Below are 15,561 nucleotides of genomic sequence, written 5' to 3' on the forward strand. Positions count from 1 at the left end.
GCAGACAAAACAGAAAAATAAGGATGTTTATTTAAGGACATTTCTAGCCCACAGCTAGGGCTCATACTTAGCTCTATGAGCCACTGTCCGGCCTCGTCCCCATTCAATGTGAATGACATTAGGGAGGCCGGGCCACAGGTAGATCCCATTGATCCCACAGTAGGGGGTCCCTCCCATAGTCAGGTATAGATAGATATACTGCTGAGGATGAAGAGGGAAGTCACTGGATTAATAAGTTCCTCTACACCCTGCCTGGACCCTTTCATTCCTGCCCACCTTCTAAGACCATGGGTCAAAGGTGCCTAGTACCACGATGTGGGGTATCAAGGGAAGCCCCTTTATAAGACCCCAGAGCTGTGGGAAAGGACTGCCCTTCCCTTCTCAGCCATCCCAGGCCTGGGGGCCACTGAGGTAGAAGGGGCAGGGGCTGGGCCACTCTATCCCCCTTTTGGGCCCTGCTCTGGGCTTGCCCTTTAGGGAAGCAGGGGGCTTTTGCTGGTACAGGAGGCCCGGACATCAGCCCAGACTGGAATGCTGCAGTTCTTCCCGAAGCCATGAGGGCACTGGCTGTCCAAGCCGGCTTAGCAGCTTCGACAGATCCAAATTGTGGTTCCGGAAAAAATCCGTAAGAAAAAGGCGGGACTAATAGGAGAAAAATGGAGGCAGAAATGGTAAGGAGTGGGACAAGGATGAGATCTTAGAGGTAGAGAGGGATACCTTGTCCCAGGCTTTACTCACCTCAGTGTCCATATCTGGATACCTTCGGCCTTTGCTCTTCCCGAGACAGCGAGTCTTACCACCTTCAAGACCCTGGCACCAGAATCCCTTATCTTCATCAAACCTGCTTGACGAGAAGAGGCCGCTGGTTGGTAGGGAGAAAGGAAATTCAAACCCCAGAAATGTACACTACCTCTCCCAGCTCACAGGGACACACATCTCTTCCAAACAGACATGGTCAACCTGCTTCCCCATTTCCCCCAGATTCCTCCTCCCCTGGGTCATACTCTCCCACCTGAGGGTCCGTGTGTAGTTCAGAAAGGGTGTGATACCCAGGAACTTCTGGATGCTCTCCATTGAGGCAGCTGGGTTGGTACGCAGCTCTTGCCCATCCACAATCAGCAACTAAAGGGACAGGGATGTGGTTTCTTCTGTATTCCTTAGAAGCCTCTAGACTGAAGGAAGAGGAAGGGAAGGGGGACCCCAACAGAGTCTATTGGGGGACTGTACCTGTCCAGAGGGATAGTAAGTCAGCCAGCGCTGCAGATGGGTGGAATAGTAGCCAGGGACAAGACAGCGGTTCTGCAGGGAGCGAAGTGCCAGAGGGGCCTGAGAGGAGGCGGATATCACCTGGTAGAAGGTATAATTCAGAGCAACTGGGTCTCCATGTGCTCGCTGGTGCTGAAGGACAAGGAATAGGAAGGGAAGGGATGGGTGATTTGAGAGAATTACTCTGCCCTACTCTTGGTCTGGTGGATAAACAGCATAAGAACCCCTCCCCAGAGCGACTGGCTTAGTTTCCCTACCCTCTTCCTTCTGTCGCTCTAGCAGTCACCACTTCCCTCACTTAAGCCCTAACGTATCCCTAGTTTCAGGCTCACCTGATACCAGGAATAGGCCCTGTCAGCAGGGTTGGTGAGCACAGTGATGATCTTGGCTCGTGGCAGGAGGGCAGCCCCCCGACGTGGTACAACCTCTGAGTCAAAGTAGGTGGCACTTTTTTCAAACAGAAAGTCAGTGCTGGCATTGGAAGGGACAGGGAAGAAGTCCATGTACCTAGGAAGTAGTACAGATGAGAGGCAGAGAATTTGCAAAGTGAAGGGGCCAAACATCTGTGCTAGTGGAAGTTGGAACGGGGTATTTTGAGGGAAGGGAGTGTTCCTCTGAGAAACATTCCAAGGGTCCCAGCCTCACCAATCAATGCCCTTGTGGTAATTAGGGCCGTTGAAGAACTGAATCTCCTCAAAGGTGCTGGGGCTAGGGAAGCTGCTAGTCACAGCTGGGTGCAGGCTCAGGAAGAAGTGAATAGCTGTGGTCCCTAAGCAGGAGAGAAAGTTCAGGCTTTTGTGGGAAAGAAACCAGATCAACAACATGGACTTTAGGGAGGTGAGAAAATAACCACTCTGGGTAGTAATATCCCCTTTGGACAAACTAGACTGAGAGAAGCCCAGGGAAGTGTTAGAATAGTTTTCAGCCTTGACTGGATCAGAATCACTTGTGGATTTTTCTAAATATTTTATTCATTCATCTCTCTCACACACACACAGGCAGAGACATAAGCAGAGGGAGAAGCAGGCTCCCCATGGAACTTGATCTCAGGACCCTGGGACCATGACCCGAGCAAAAGGCAGATACTCAACCATTGAGCCACCCAGGTGCCCTCACTTGTGGATCTTTAAAAAAAACAAAACAAAACAAAACAAAACACAGATGGTTCTGATGCACCACCAGAATTAAGAAACACTGTCTTAGGAGACTGGATTAAGGAGGGATGGGTATGTGAAGGGAATTCTTTGGCCAAAGAATCCTTTGGGTGTAAGGCAGGGAAAGAGAAGTTAGCTAGGGATGATTCACCTGTCTTCTGGGGGCCCACAATCAGGAACTTGGGGAGCCGATCACAGGTTTTCTCCTTGGACCAGATATCTTTGTGCCTCTTGTCATCACAAGGATTCTGAAGATGAAGCAAAGAATCAGATGTCTAATCTTTTCCTCAACCCTCCCCGCCCTCATCACATCTCTGGTCACCCTGAGCTCCACCCATACCTGCCAAAGGGGGCTTCGCTCTTGAGGGAATAGTTCAAAGTACTTTCGTGCGAGAGGGACAGGAGGAAGGGTCTGTAGGCGCAGCCGTGTCCAGCACTGGAGGAAGCGCACCAGGCTCTCAAAGGTATACAGGCCCAGCCGATCATTTCCATAATTGGACAGATGGGTCATAAAAATGCTGATCTGTAAGGGGGTGCCTGCATGTCAGAACTGGAGAGCCTACCCCACCTCAGAATCAGGCTTGGTAAGCAAAGGTCCCAGCCTCCATACACTTCGGCCCTCCAGTCTTCTAGCCCTTCCTCTCAGCACCTTACCGGATTAAGCAGCACTGTCAGAAAAAGCTCTCCACCTCGGATGCTCCTGTCTAGTTCACGAGAACCTCCGGGATATTCGTTATAGAAGATTGTGTGAGTGAAGAGGCCACACGTCTGCCGTGGCAGTACCTAGAAGAAGGGGGTTGGGGGGGGGCGGGGAAGAGATGAGATTTGAAAGGTGGAATGAAAAGCAGATAAGGAACAAAAGTCCTAAGCATTAACGATTCCTTGGGTTTGTAGAGGTCTGAGTTATACCACTAAAACTCCTAGTATGTGCACTATGATGTTTTACCCCTCTACCCCCTATTATGTAAACTTGGACTAGAAGTTGATAGGAAGGAAGTCAATGCAGGGTGGTGGTTGTCTAAACATAGGAGTTTGATTCAAGTTTGTGTTGGGGGTCCCTCACCATAATGCCATTGTGAATGAAGCCACGGCGGTAGCGGGCAGGGCGGAGATGGGGGTACTCCTCAGTGCTGGTCACCTGGATGCCCCACACAGATTTCCAGGCCTCATAGAGCTGCGTGTGGATGGGGTATACACCCGAGTGGTGGGGGGCCACAGCATACCCCAGATCCGTGGGAATCCCATGCTCCTGGGAATGGCATAGACTCTCACCAGGACCTGGTGAGGTTTAGGGAGTAGAGGGTAAAGAGGGTGGGGATGCCTCCACAGAAAGAAAAATGGACAGGGTAGGGAAAGGGTACCCATTAGGGGAAGGTTGAAAAGGAAGCATTATCTTTGGGCAAAAGTATGGGGACGAGATCCAAGTGTCTCACCAGAGCAAACTGTTTGTTGAGCCTCATCTGGTCAGCCAGCACGGAGCGATTGTGGAACAGGTGTGGCTGCATGTGGCTCCACATGTGGGGGAACCACCAGAACTCTCTGCGGTGCTTCAGCAGCATGTCGTCCCCTGCATCCTCCTCCTCTGTCCCTATGATCACACACTGACCACTGACCACAGCCAGTTGGGCCCTGTGCCCTCCTCTGTTCCGTAACAATACTGACCACCTTCCATTCTTTGGACAAGATTGTTGACCTCTGCCTACCTAAGCCTATCTGTCCCCCCGCTAACTTGTCTTCCAGCCAACCATGCTAACCTAAATTCACATCCGCCGCCCGCTCCACACAACATTTTGATCCCAAACCCTGCCCCTTTTCTCCAACTTGTCTACCCAGGAAGATGAACAGTGAAGGGACAGATCACACTAAGACTGATATGCTGAGAGGGCAGAAGAATACTCACCAGTATGATAAAACTTGCCCGAGAAGCCCAGGTTGAAGGTGAAGTTGGGGACTAAGGTCCTGAGTTTGTTCTGGGTGGTCAACAGAGCCTGGAAAAGGTGGCAGGAACACGAGAAATCATGAGAGCACACTAAACAGAAGAAAAATGAGAAGCAGTGTACTTCTTGACTGAAAAGGGCAGAGATTATACCGATGACAAGCTCAGAGTCAGGGTAGTCTGATAGGATAGAGCTTGACACAGCTTCTAAGGAAAGCAATTGGAGGAAAAAGACTGACCTCAACATCAGCCACCTTCATGCGGGTACCTTCCTTGCCCACAAAGATGTCATCGATGTCTACTAAGATGTAGCGGTCAAGGTCTAGGCAGAGGCGCTTGCCAGTGAGGTACGCAACAGCATCAACAAAAACAAGCTTGTGGAGCCAGAAGGAAAGGCCATGGCCAAAGAGCACCCGTTGGATGCCATCATGAAGCCCCAGGTCCTGTATGACAGTGGGAAGCCGGGTCCGGCGAGGCACTGGTACTGGCACAGGGGGCTCAGCTGGCCGAAGGCTGGCAAGAAGCACTGGTTCATATGTGCTATGATTGGATTGGAAGATGGTCCAGTCATCACCAGGCAGTGGCCCAGGTTCTAGGCGGCTGGGGCGTGTGAGATGCAGTAGGGGGGCAGAAGGATTCACTTGGTAGTCCCGGAGCCCCAAATTTGAGTGTAGAAAAAGGGGAAAGCCCTTGAGCTGGGCACTTAGTAGGCTATGTTCATGGGCTCGGAAAAAGCCAATGATGCCCACACCATACTCCACACAGTACCGGTCTAGCAGTTCCCGACTCCACGCATCCAAGTTGACATACTTGAGCAGGTTTTCATAAATGACCAAGACATAGCGGCCACGGGTATGATCAGTCAGTGTGGGCATGTCCCCTCGGCCAGGTGCTAGCTCGGTGCTATAGCGAAAACGACTAGACTCCAAGATGGCCACAATCTCCTGTCCCAGCTGGGAGTATGCACTCTCCACAAATACAAGGACCACAGGTTCAGTTCGAGCTGTCTCTGGTGGCCTGGGGGGCCGTGGTGGGACTGGAGGACGCACAGGGCCAGGGCCAGCTGCTCCACCACTGCTGCAGTCTCCCAAGGGCAGGGGCAAGGGTTCCTTGGCCTTGGGGCTGGTGGACACATAGTAAGCCAGGAAGCCCATGGAGCCCAGACTGAAAGCAATCAGCAGCAGTATGAGGCGGTGCAGTTCCAGCTGCCGAGCTGGGCGTACCACCTTCCACAGCTTGAGCATGGCGGGGGAAGGGGAGGCGGGGAAGGGGAGGCAGGGATGGGGACTACCTCAGGGGATGGGAGGTAGGAGTTCTATAGGCTGGGGCTCTCTCAGGAGGGTAGAAAGATAGGAAAATAAGGGAAAAGGATTTCCTCAGGGTCAGCCCCCTGAAAAGCTGGAGTCAAGTACCCTTACTTTAGGGTAGGGGAGTCAGAAGGGGCAATAAGGGGCAACTGGACAGAGTCCATTGGTCTCAGGTCACCATGGCCCCCTGCTCCATGGCTTCAGGATGCAAATCTAGCGAGGTTCCACTCTCCGTCCTGCTGAGCTCCTCACATCAAAGGTTAACAAAGTTCATCATCTCTGCTCTCACTATTTATAAGACAGAAAAATCAATGGGTTACTTCTCCACCTGAAAGTGTATCTTTAATCCATTCCCCTCTTCACGCATCTCTCTTACCTCCTGCTCACAGGATGATTTCTTTTCCAAAAAAAGCTCCTGCAGAAGAACAACACAATCCGAGTCTCATACTTTCATTTCATAGCTTGTTCCCTTTCTGAAAACACTGTCTAAATTCCCCTTCCTGAGCTAATTTCTGAGCTAGAGCAGTATATTCAAGGGTTGGAAGGGAATAAATCTCATCAACAAGAGATCAAACAGTCCAGGAGGCTGAAAATGAACCTGCTCTGAAAAAAGTTCCCAGCCCAAGACTGAGCAGTTGGTCAGCCAGCAGGAGCTCTGGTCGGCCTGGGAGGGAGGGACGGAAAGCCCCACAAGTCCCGTGCTCCAACGAAATATCAGATAAGAGGAAACTCATGAGTCTGTTAATCTTCCTCATCAATCAAACCCAACATCACAAGCTAAAAGCACTAACGAACTTGCAGTCAGGAGGACGCTAGAGTGGGGGGAGTTGAAGAGGCAAGAGAAATGCTGCTAGGTAATCAGTCAATTCACTTCCAAATCCAGAACCTGGGAACTCTCTTTTCCATTGCTTGTGAAAAATTACTCAGCCCCTGCCCTTCACCTCACCTGCACCAGTGTCAGAGAGGTGACAAAAATGTAGCCCCAGGGCAGGCCACATCACTGGGGCCTGAGATAACCCAGAGAGCTGACTCCAGAGTCTCTCTATCACTTTAGCTTTCCTTCCTAACTTAGCCTAGGTGATACTATATCCTCATCACTGAACAGCTCAGGAAGGTCCTGAGCTAAACTGTGGAGACATGAGGGATTGAAGCCTGTTTCAAAAACAGCAAACTGAGTGGGGCTGGATGAGAGCAACAGGAGCTTAAGTCATATCCAACCAATAAGAGAGAGGTAAGGACAGTGTGATCAGAAAACAGTTTCAGGGAGGCCTAATTTTGGAGACTGTTTTCTTAAATAGATAGACTGCTTCTAAAAGCTTTAATGCTCCTCTCTCCAGCTCGGCCATTCCTAGTAAGGCCAATGACTGACAATCCCACTCTACTACCCCCCTCCCAGACACACACAACTCAGGGGTGATTAGGCAGAGACAGGGTTCCTTGGAATTGGGAGATAATTTAAGAACAGCTGGGCTTTGGTCTGGGTCAAATTAATGGACGTGAGAAAAAAAAAAAAAGCTCGGGGAGGATCAAAATGGTGATGGGAAGGGGTAAATCCTAAGAGTTAAAGGAAACTGGAGGGAAACGGGGGGGTGGGGGGAGTGGACACTCAGGGTGTCTCACCCATTAATGGTAAGAAAAACAGCAAATAGTTACTGAGAGCTTACTCTTCGTCAGACATTCTTCTAAGAGCTTTCCAAATATTAACGCTCACACCAGCCCTGGGAGGTAGGTAAGGAGTAGATACTATTATTATCCCCGTTTACACAGGAGTAATCTGAGGTCCAGAGAAGCTTAGTAACTTGCCCAGGATCACACAGCCCAGTGAGTGGAGGGCTTCAGAGTCAGGCCCGTCAAGCTCCACAGCCTGTGTTGGTAAACCGCTGCATGTCGGCTTCACACCTAGAAGCAGCAGCGATACTCAGGGAAGGGGCGCCCCGGGAGCTACTGGGGTAGAGCGCGGGGTGGGATGGCAAACCCCGAAGCAGGGACACGGGGCAGGGGTGCTGCGCGTGTGGGCAGCGCCGGGAGGTCTTGGGGGCAGAAACCGCGGGGGTCACCGGGCCTGCTGGGCGACAGCACCCGGGCTTAGGGACCGGGAAGGCGGGGCTGGGGGCCCCGCGCGGGGAGACGGGCGCTGCGGCCGCTGGCGGAGGAGGGGGCGCCGAGCAGCGACGACGGGATGCGGGGCTGGCGCACCGGGGGGGCACGGACCGGGGGTCCCTGCGGAGGAGGTACATGCGGTCACAGGTGGACGCCAAGGGAGCGCCAGCCGGGAGCCGGGCAAGGGACGCGCTGAGGAGAGCCGGGGGTGACATCGACGCAGGCGTCGGGCTGGGAGAGCCCAGAGGGAAGGCGGAGCCCCGCACCGAGGGCACTGAGGCAACCGGGAGGGCGGCGGGTGGAAGGGCCGCGGGAGAGGGCAGCGCGGGGCCGCGCCGAGGGCCGCCCGGGACAAGCCCGCGGGTGGTGATGGTGGCAACACTGAGGGGAAGTGTGAGGGGAGGAACTGCGGGCGACCGCGGGGGGGCCACAGTCTGAGTGGGGGTGGTTACCCTCAAGGGCGGCTCACCCGGCGGACTAGGCGGCGTCCCCGCTGGCCCCGGGCTCCGCCGCGTCCCGGGGCTGCCCGGCTTCCCAGCTCTCGGGGCCTCTGGCCGCGTCGCCGCGGCTCCGCCATCTCCGAGCGAACGCTCTGCCGCAGCCGGGCCCAACCACCGCGGCCACCCGGGGGGGGGGGGAGGCGGCGCGCTGCCGCTCGCGGCGCCCGCTCGGGTCCCGGCGGAGTCCGCGCCTCGCAGCCGCGCTGCCGAACTGCCGGGCAGCCGAGCCGCCCTCCGCAGCGCCCTGGGCAGCGTCGGCCTCCCAGACTGCGGGCCGCGCGCCCCGCCCGGAGAGGCGCTCCCCCACCTCCCCGCCCGGTGGCACAGTCCGGCGAGCGTCGGGCGCCGGGGCTCCCGGGGCGGGGGCGGGGCCAGGCTACGGGCTCGTCCACTCCGCCCGGCGCAGGGGGAGCCGAGCGGGCCCGCGGAGGGCGAGGGGGCGGGGCGGGCCCCGACGCGGGCGGGGCCGGGGGCGGGGCGAGACCCCGGCCCACCGCCGCGGACCCGCAGCGTCGCTCCCCAGCCTGACTCGCCTTGGCCGCCGCAGCCCGCCGGGCGGGCTGCTTGGAGGCTGAGGAGTTTGTGAGGAAGTTTTATTCTAAAACGGGCCCCAAGGGAGTGGGAGAAGCTACATGTCTCCGTCTGAGGCCCTGTAACCCAGGCTGCTAAATCTTAAGCCCTTGGCCATCAGCCTCCAACAGCAGTAACACAATGGACTGTTTAAAGGTTATTTTATTAAATATCTTCAGTTCAAGGTTTCATTGTAACAAAGCTATGAAGGGTCTACCAACATTCAGAACAAACACTAACTATTTTTAAATTATTTCTATGTCATCATGCAAAAATTCTGCATCAAATGCCTTCCATTTCCTGTTTTAAAAGGTGATTTTTTTTTTTTTTTTAATAGTCTATTGTCTATAGATGCTGACATTAGCCCCAGAAGAGGAGTAAGAATGCTAAGAAGTGGGGCTGGAGCAGCCATATGAAGCTATGGGTCTTAATGAACTCTAAGACCATTTTTCTTCAAGCCAGCAAAACCAAACCCTGTGGTGAAGGCGTCTGCGTGCTGGTACTGCAGGCTGCAGGGCAAGAAAGGGCGAGGGCCCAGGGGCTGAGGCATGCATGAGGTGCTCAGAGGAGCCTGGCTAAACCCAAGCACCAGCACCTGTGAGTCTGCTCTTCTCAGCTGGCTCCAAGGTAAACCTGTAGCTTTGCCTCTTCTCCCAGCTCCTGTGCCCCCTGAAGGTAGTCCAGGAAGCTAGGGCTTACCCACCTTTCCCCCAATAGTGCAGATATTTGTGCAGATAAGTCTGCACAGTTGTTCTGGAGAAACCAAGGCCATGACCAATTGCTCCTCCATTATCTTCTCTGCTGTCTGCTTAGAGTATATATAGATCTTTCCCTCCAGGAATGGAACTCCTTGAGCACAGAGAGGGACAATGAATGTAGGAGCCTTGGCTCTGGACACCTCTTTTGGGTACATGCAGGTGAGGGGGGGTGATGCCCATGCAGATTGTCCAGCAGTAAGTCATATACTTCAGGTGGTCAGTAGAGGCCTCTTTAAAGAGAACACCTCTTCTTGCCAGAGCAGTCGGGTCAATCTCAAAGACAGGAAAAGAGATGGACGTGCAGCAAGGGAAGAGTAAGAAGGGAGGCAGTCCTGAGGGCAGCCTGAATGCATAGAAACAACCATCAACTCAATCCCGCTGCCTCACTCCTCCCATCCCACAGGGGCACTTGGCAGAGGGCCCAGGCCCAGATGAGGGTCAGCACGGGGACCACCACCATGAAAAGGCAAGACAAGGATGGTCCAAATTAGCACAGAAACAGAACTGCCAAAAGCAGCAAGGGGAGCCCTGACCAGGGCGTGGCTCTCTCCTTGCTAAGTTATAAGAAAACAAACACAAAGCAAAGCAGCAACCCCTCCCTCTTCCCAGCTGCAGGTATTAGGGCTCAGTATCAGGGCCCACGTGCATTGTGCATCCTATAGAAATGGATGAGTGAGTACATGTCAGACTAACACGAGGTTTCTCATCAGCTTTGTAGCGGACACACTTCTGCAGCACCAATTCTCTTCCCTTCTACACTAAATGGAACAGTATAGCAACGTCCAGGCCCTCAGTCCCTCAGTTCCGAGGCCACTGCTTCTCAGCTGCCTCCACAGCAGGCTGGGAGCTCTGCATTCTCTCCCAAGTAGGTCTGACGGCCACGATGTTCTCATCAGCCTCATTCTAGGCGCTATGCAAGTTCAGAAGAAGTCCATTCCTAGACCTGGGGCAGGCAGGCCACCTCAGGGGCTGCAATCACATCACAGCCCCCAGAGCTCTGTCAGAGTTCTCACCTGGCCCCCCGAGTCCATGGAGGCCAGAGGCCGAGCTCACCTCTTCAAGGCTGGTGGGTGAGCCGGCTGCTCATGCCAGGACGGGTGTCACACAAACTCCTGCCTTCTTGCCAGCCCAAGGGCTATCGGTGGTTTTAAAACGCATCATGGTATGGATTCCATTTTTTTTTAAACAATCTTTTTTTCTTTTTTTTTCTTAAATGTAAAAAACACCTCGGTACAGCAGAGACAGACACGAAGGGCGGGCGGGAGGGCTGCATGCAGGGGCGTGCATTGGCTGCTGCCGCTTTGTAATTTAATTGTTTTAAACCTCAAACGAACAGGACTGCCGCTGTCACTCAGGCCCTCCAGAGCCACTGGCTGCGAAGGTTTGACCTCCGGCTGGGATCTCCTAATGCCCCTGTCAAAGAGGACAGATGTGGTAACAGAACAAAGGACAATAAGCACACAGATGAGTTCCAAGGACTTAAACACACTATACACATGGCCAAGTCTGCCTGAGAAGGTGGAGGATGGGGGAGAAGCTAGCATTTAAATATAACATCACTTCACATTTGCTGAGAGCAAATGCTTCACTTAGGAGTATCTTATTTAATCCTCACAACTCACAGAAATAGGAACCACTTTCTCTCTCTTTTTGACAGCTAAGGAAACTGAGGCTTGGGGTAGGGAAATAACCTGTTCAAAGTCACCCAACTTAACTTGGAGTCCTGGGGCCAGACACAAGTCTGTCTGCCCGCCTTTGCCACGCCTCTGAGATGGTCGAGATCTCCTCCCCCAGTGTGACTTTCCCACCTCTGATCCCACCTGTCCCCTACCTCACACCCCCCCTACCAGGTGCACCTGTGGCTGAGCTCACTGCAGCGGTGCAGCAGGGGCTCCTGAGCAGTGATAGTGGACATTGAGCCACTTGCCATCCCGGCGGTGCCAGACCCGGGTCTCCTCCGATTGGCTGGTGCGAGGCCGACCCTGCCCATCGATGTACTGGGTGAGGCGGATGTAGGCGATGCAAGCTGCGTCCTCCCCAATCACGTGGACGTGCGGGTTCAGGATGGTGGTGTGGATGGGCTTGCTGTTCTTGGACAGAACTGCAGGGGGCAAGGCAAAATGTAGGAGGTAGGAGGGCGTCAGGCCCAGGCACGGATTTTCCTCCCAGCCTGCACTTCCAGGTCTGCCCCTCGTTCCAGCAACCATTCTGGCAGTCTCTAAGTCCCGCAGACACCAGAGGTCAGGAAATCCCAGGACAATAAGTCTCAGTTATCCAAAAGGAAGAAAGAGGTGGAGAACGAGGATAATAGCAACTGCTACTTTAATCAGACATTGTGCTGGGGTTTTACATACATAAGCTCTATTTCTTGGTCAATATTTTTATTATAAGATAATGAAACAGGCTCAAGGAGGTTAAGTAATTTGCTCAAATCACACAACATTTGAACTCAGACCATCTGACTCTTTAACAAAGCCTAAGATCTTTCCACTCTTCCAGGCTGATGTTTAGATTTCCTAAGGGTTGGCTTGTCCCTAATTGGCTGCAGAGCAAAATCAAGAGCTTAAGATTTCAAAATGGATTTGTGATTTAGAAAAAAAAAATGTCCAAAGTTAAAATTGAATCACCAAAGCACCAAGCTCAGGATATTCCTGGGGTTCCCAGGTTCTTCTGGGGGAAAGCCAAAAGACGTTGTTTTGCCATTATCAGCCAGCACTGCAGATGGAGTTGCTTTTAATGAGATTCACATTTTAATTCATTTCATATGTTGGATAGGGGCTACCTGAGACCCTCCTAGGGCTTCTATGAACTCTGAAACTGCTTCTGGCTAATAGAATTAGTTAGGTAGCCAAGGGTTTACATTTGAAGCTGAGACATGGAGAAGATGGTAGTTAGTAGAGAAAACAGTGACAAAATAAAACTCAGGGCAGGATGGGGAAGGCCCAGGATAAAGTAGGAAAGAAAAGAAAAAAAAAAAAAATAGGGAAGAGGAGGGTGCTAGAGTGGAGAGAAGGATAGGAGGTGGTGAGTCATCATCTTATCCCTGGGACTTCCACGAACAGTGCAGAGTGCACAGCCCCTCAGCCAGGACTGTCTCCCTCCGTGTTCAGGAGGACCCAAGCCACAACTTCTGATCTCATAAATCACCTCCAGTGCCCTACTACTTGCTTGTACATTCTTATCCTGGTTTTAATTTCCTCTACTGTGAAACCTGTAGATAGAGAGCTTCATTATTACTTGCTGACATCATCTCAACCTTATCTCAGTGGTTTCCAGTCCTCGTGGAAAGAGGCGAGGCTTAGAGAAATAGTGACCCTGACTGTGGCAACCAGCACTGCCACCGAGCTGCTGCAGAATGAAGGGACACGTGGGGTTCTGGAGCAGGTCCTTCAAAGGTGTCAGTTTAAGACCATCCTCAGGGTACAAGGAGGCAAACACACAGACCAGGGTGCAGCCAAGCATGTCAAATAAGGGAAAAGCGGGCATCTGGGAAGAGGAGGTGAGCAGGGACAGAGGCAAAGGGGGTAAAGGGGCAGGCAGGAGTATATCAGCAGCACGAACCCACTCACGATTCTCAAAGTAAAACTTATGGAAATCCATCCCCTCCACGAGGTTACCAAGGGCCTCAGGCTCAAAGGAAGTGAGGCCTGGATCGCAAATCTTCCTGCAGAAAGAAAAGCAGCCTGTCAGTCTCCTATGAAGACTGTCTTTCTTGTCCGTGGTGTCTGTCCTCAGCAGGTCAGCTATGGGCTAGGCCCAACAAGATGGCAAAGATCTTAGGGCCCGCCACCGGGACCCCATGGCAGGGTGGGATACTATCACAGGGTATCTACCCGGGAGAGAGGCCAGCCTAAGGGCCTGGGGTTTAATTCTGACATTGTGCCCAAGGCCCAGCTCTCCCTTTTCGCAGGGTACAAGCTGATGTTGGGGAGGAGGGAGGGCCTCGAGAGACAACGTGGGCTCAAGGAAATGGGTCTCTACTCACGTGTAGGCTTCAAAGTCCCCATTGTTGATGGCCTCAATCAGTTGTTCTGTGATCTTAATGATCTCCTGTTTTCGCACTGTGGAGGGAAAAAAAAAATCCAGCAATTTACTTCCTAAGTGACAGAGAGCCCTCCCCAATCCTTCAGAGAATCCCTGTGATCTCTATCTTTAACATCGAGGCCCTCTTCAGGGAGAGCGAGCCCACTTTCTCTTCATTCCTTCTCTGTTGTCTATGGAGCTAATGGCCCCCTCCTCCTGAAGCCCACCCTTTCGTTATGGTTCTCTGGCCTTTATCTCCCTCTCCATTAACAAGTAGGATGCAGAAAACGCTCTTGTCTTTTACAATTGAGGAGGCTAGCCATCATTAATACTCTGCCTAGAGTCCGTGATCCCATCCCCAGCACATTTAGCCTCTAGAAGAAGCATCTCCTGATATGGCTGTCTCCATTGCCTGCTTACTTCTCTCACCTGAAGGGGCTCAGTCAGGTCTCAGTTTCCACCACACCACACCACCCCCAACCCTCACTCAGTGGTCCAGAACCTAGCCCTGGGCAACAGCCAGCCTGAGAGCAGAACCTAGCCAGGGATGAGGGCTCTAAAAGGATGAACAGAGCCCTGGGATGGATGCTTAATTCTCTTCACCTTGCTCATCTCCTCCACAGGGCTTTTCTGGGATAAAGGATCTTGGTACTATAAACACTCTTTCAATGGAGCTTCTCACCAGAGATGGCTCCGTTTACCCTGGATGAGCCTCGGAAAAGCTCTAAATCTCATACCAGCTCTCATGCCAGGATGTGTCCCTCAAGAAAACCAAGACAAGGCTCAGAATGACAGGCAGGCAGAACTGGAGCCCTCAGAGTCCCCCACCCCCATGCTATCCAAAGCCGAGGAACTGCTGGTGGTACCCTGCACTCATCGGCAGTTCACTGACAGGGAACAGCACTGTTAGCTGGAGCACCACTAGGGTAAAGGAGGGCTCAGACTGAGCTCAGGCTAACCCTGACCAGAGACCCGGGCTGGCCCAAGCTACAAGCCTTTCCTCACAGGAGCAAGAGGCTGCAAGACAAATGCGAGCATTAGAACAGCACAGCCGAGGGGCACAGCTGGGAGAGGACAGCACAGCCAAAGACACCACCAGGTGGGGCCCCACAGCCACCAGCGCTGTCACGTAGGCAGCTCCAGGTGAGTAAGCAGCATGTTGGGGGAACAAACAAGCTCTACCCACTTTCCAGAGGCAAGCAGGTACGTGTGTACACACACACACACACACACACACACACACACAAACATACACACACACACACACATTCCCTCTCCAACCCCACTGAACCCATTTGTAGGACCTGACTGGGGCCCTGTGGGTGAAGAGGATCGTGTTGATAAACTCTAAAAGGATAGACAGTAGAAGGAAAAGAAGCAGACAAAGGCATTCTCTACATGACACAACTTAGACGTTCTACTATCTCATGTCTTTTTCATTACAGAGCTCTGAGGTAGGTGCTATTTTATTCCCACTTTATAGATAAGGAAGCTGAGGCTGTGGGAGGTTCAAGCTACTTCAGGTGTTTCTCACCCCAAGCCTCATGCTCTCAATATGATATGTTGAGCCTCAGGCAACACCCCATCCCAACATGGTTCTCGGCTACAGCAATTTCACCATCACCCCCGCTCCCACCACCTTTGACCTGATTTCTGACTTGGCCTTTCTTCCTGGCTCATTGCTGAGGCAAGGCCCACCAAATATCCCAGGGGCTTTCTATTCCTTCCCACCATGTTCTTCCACCCACTCTTGATGTCTTTGGGCCCTGGTCCCAGGGGCCCCTGCCTGGCCTTAAAGGCACCTCCAATCAGCTCTCCCACCCAGCAGAGGCCGAGCTCCCCAAGCTTACTGAGATAGACAGCTGGGTTGGCCTGACAGCTCTGGGGGGATCCCTGAGGGGCTTCAGGATGAGCCAGGGAGACAGAAGCCAGATTGTGCCTCCCTCA

At 52.9% G+C, this 15,561-nt stretch overlaps 2 protein-coding genes across 31 annotated transcripts in view; both read right to left on the reverse strand.

Annotated features, from left to right (window-relative positions):
• Nucleotides 1-12: 12 nt before the first annotated feature.
• NDST2 (N-deacetylase and N-sulfotransferase 2) lies at nt 13-8,354 on the reverse strand. Of its 3 annotated transcripts, none has more exons than XM_072823625.1 (16): nt 8,216-8,354; nt 7,467-7,562; nt 6,040-6,078; nt 4,596-5,951; nt 4,321-4,408; nt 3,854-4,008; nt 3,484-3,669; nt 3,075-3,203; nt 2,761-2,943; nt 2,572-2,668; nt 1,912-2,035; nt 1,599-1,773; nt 1,228-1,347; nt 1,013-1,122; nt 739-841; nt 13-642 (listed from the first exon to the last, which is right to left on the reverse strand). In XM_072823625.1, exons 4-16 carry the CDS (start codon nt 5,598-5,600, stop codon nt 517-519), a joined length of 2,601 nt encoding a protein of 866 aa, XP_072679726.1. In that variant the 5' UTR covers nt 5,601-5,951; nt 6,040-6,078; nt 7,467-7,562; nt 8,216-8,354; the 3' UTR covers nt 13-516. The 3 variants fall into 3 exon arrangements, with proteins under 3 accessions (XP_072679726.1, XP_072679727.1, XP_072679725.1); XM_072823626.1 differs by having other exon boundaries at nt 1,050-1,122; nt 1,228-1,398; XM_072823624.1 differs by having other exon boundaries at nt 1,228-1,398.
• Nucleotides 8,355-8,977: 623 nt separating this feature from the next.
• CAMK2G (calcium/calmodulin dependent protein kinase II gamma) overlaps nt 8,978-15,561 on the reverse strand; it is a 55,389-nt gene continuing 48,805 nt past the window's right edge. For 25 of the 28 annotated variants that reach the window (XM_072823655.1, XM_072823631.1, XM_072823644.1 and 22 more), the window contains 4 exons: nt 13,577-13,652; nt 13,161-13,255; nt 11,448-11,692; nt 8,978-11,004 (listed from right to left, as the gene is read on the reverse strand). In XM_072823655.1, the coding sequence (XP_072679756.1) occupies nt 11,460-11,692; nt 13,161-13,255; nt 13,577-13,652 (404 nt within the window). In that variant the 3' untranslated portion in view covers nt 8,978-11,004; nt 11,448-11,459. Of the gene's footprint in view, nt 11,005-11,447; nt 11,693-13,152; nt 13,256-13,576; nt 13,653-15,561 lie in introns of all 28 variants that reach the window. The other 3 variants (XR_012029535.1, XR_012029536.1, XM_072823656.1) reach the window with 2 other exon arrangements.

This window comes from Canis lupus, chromosome 4, assembly GCF_048164855.1.
Source record: "Canis lupus baileyi chromosome 4, mCanLup2.hap1, whole genome shotgun sequence".
Classification (NCBI taxonomy): Eukaryota; Metazoa; Chordata; class Mammalia; order Carnivora; family Canidae; genus Canis; species Canis lupus.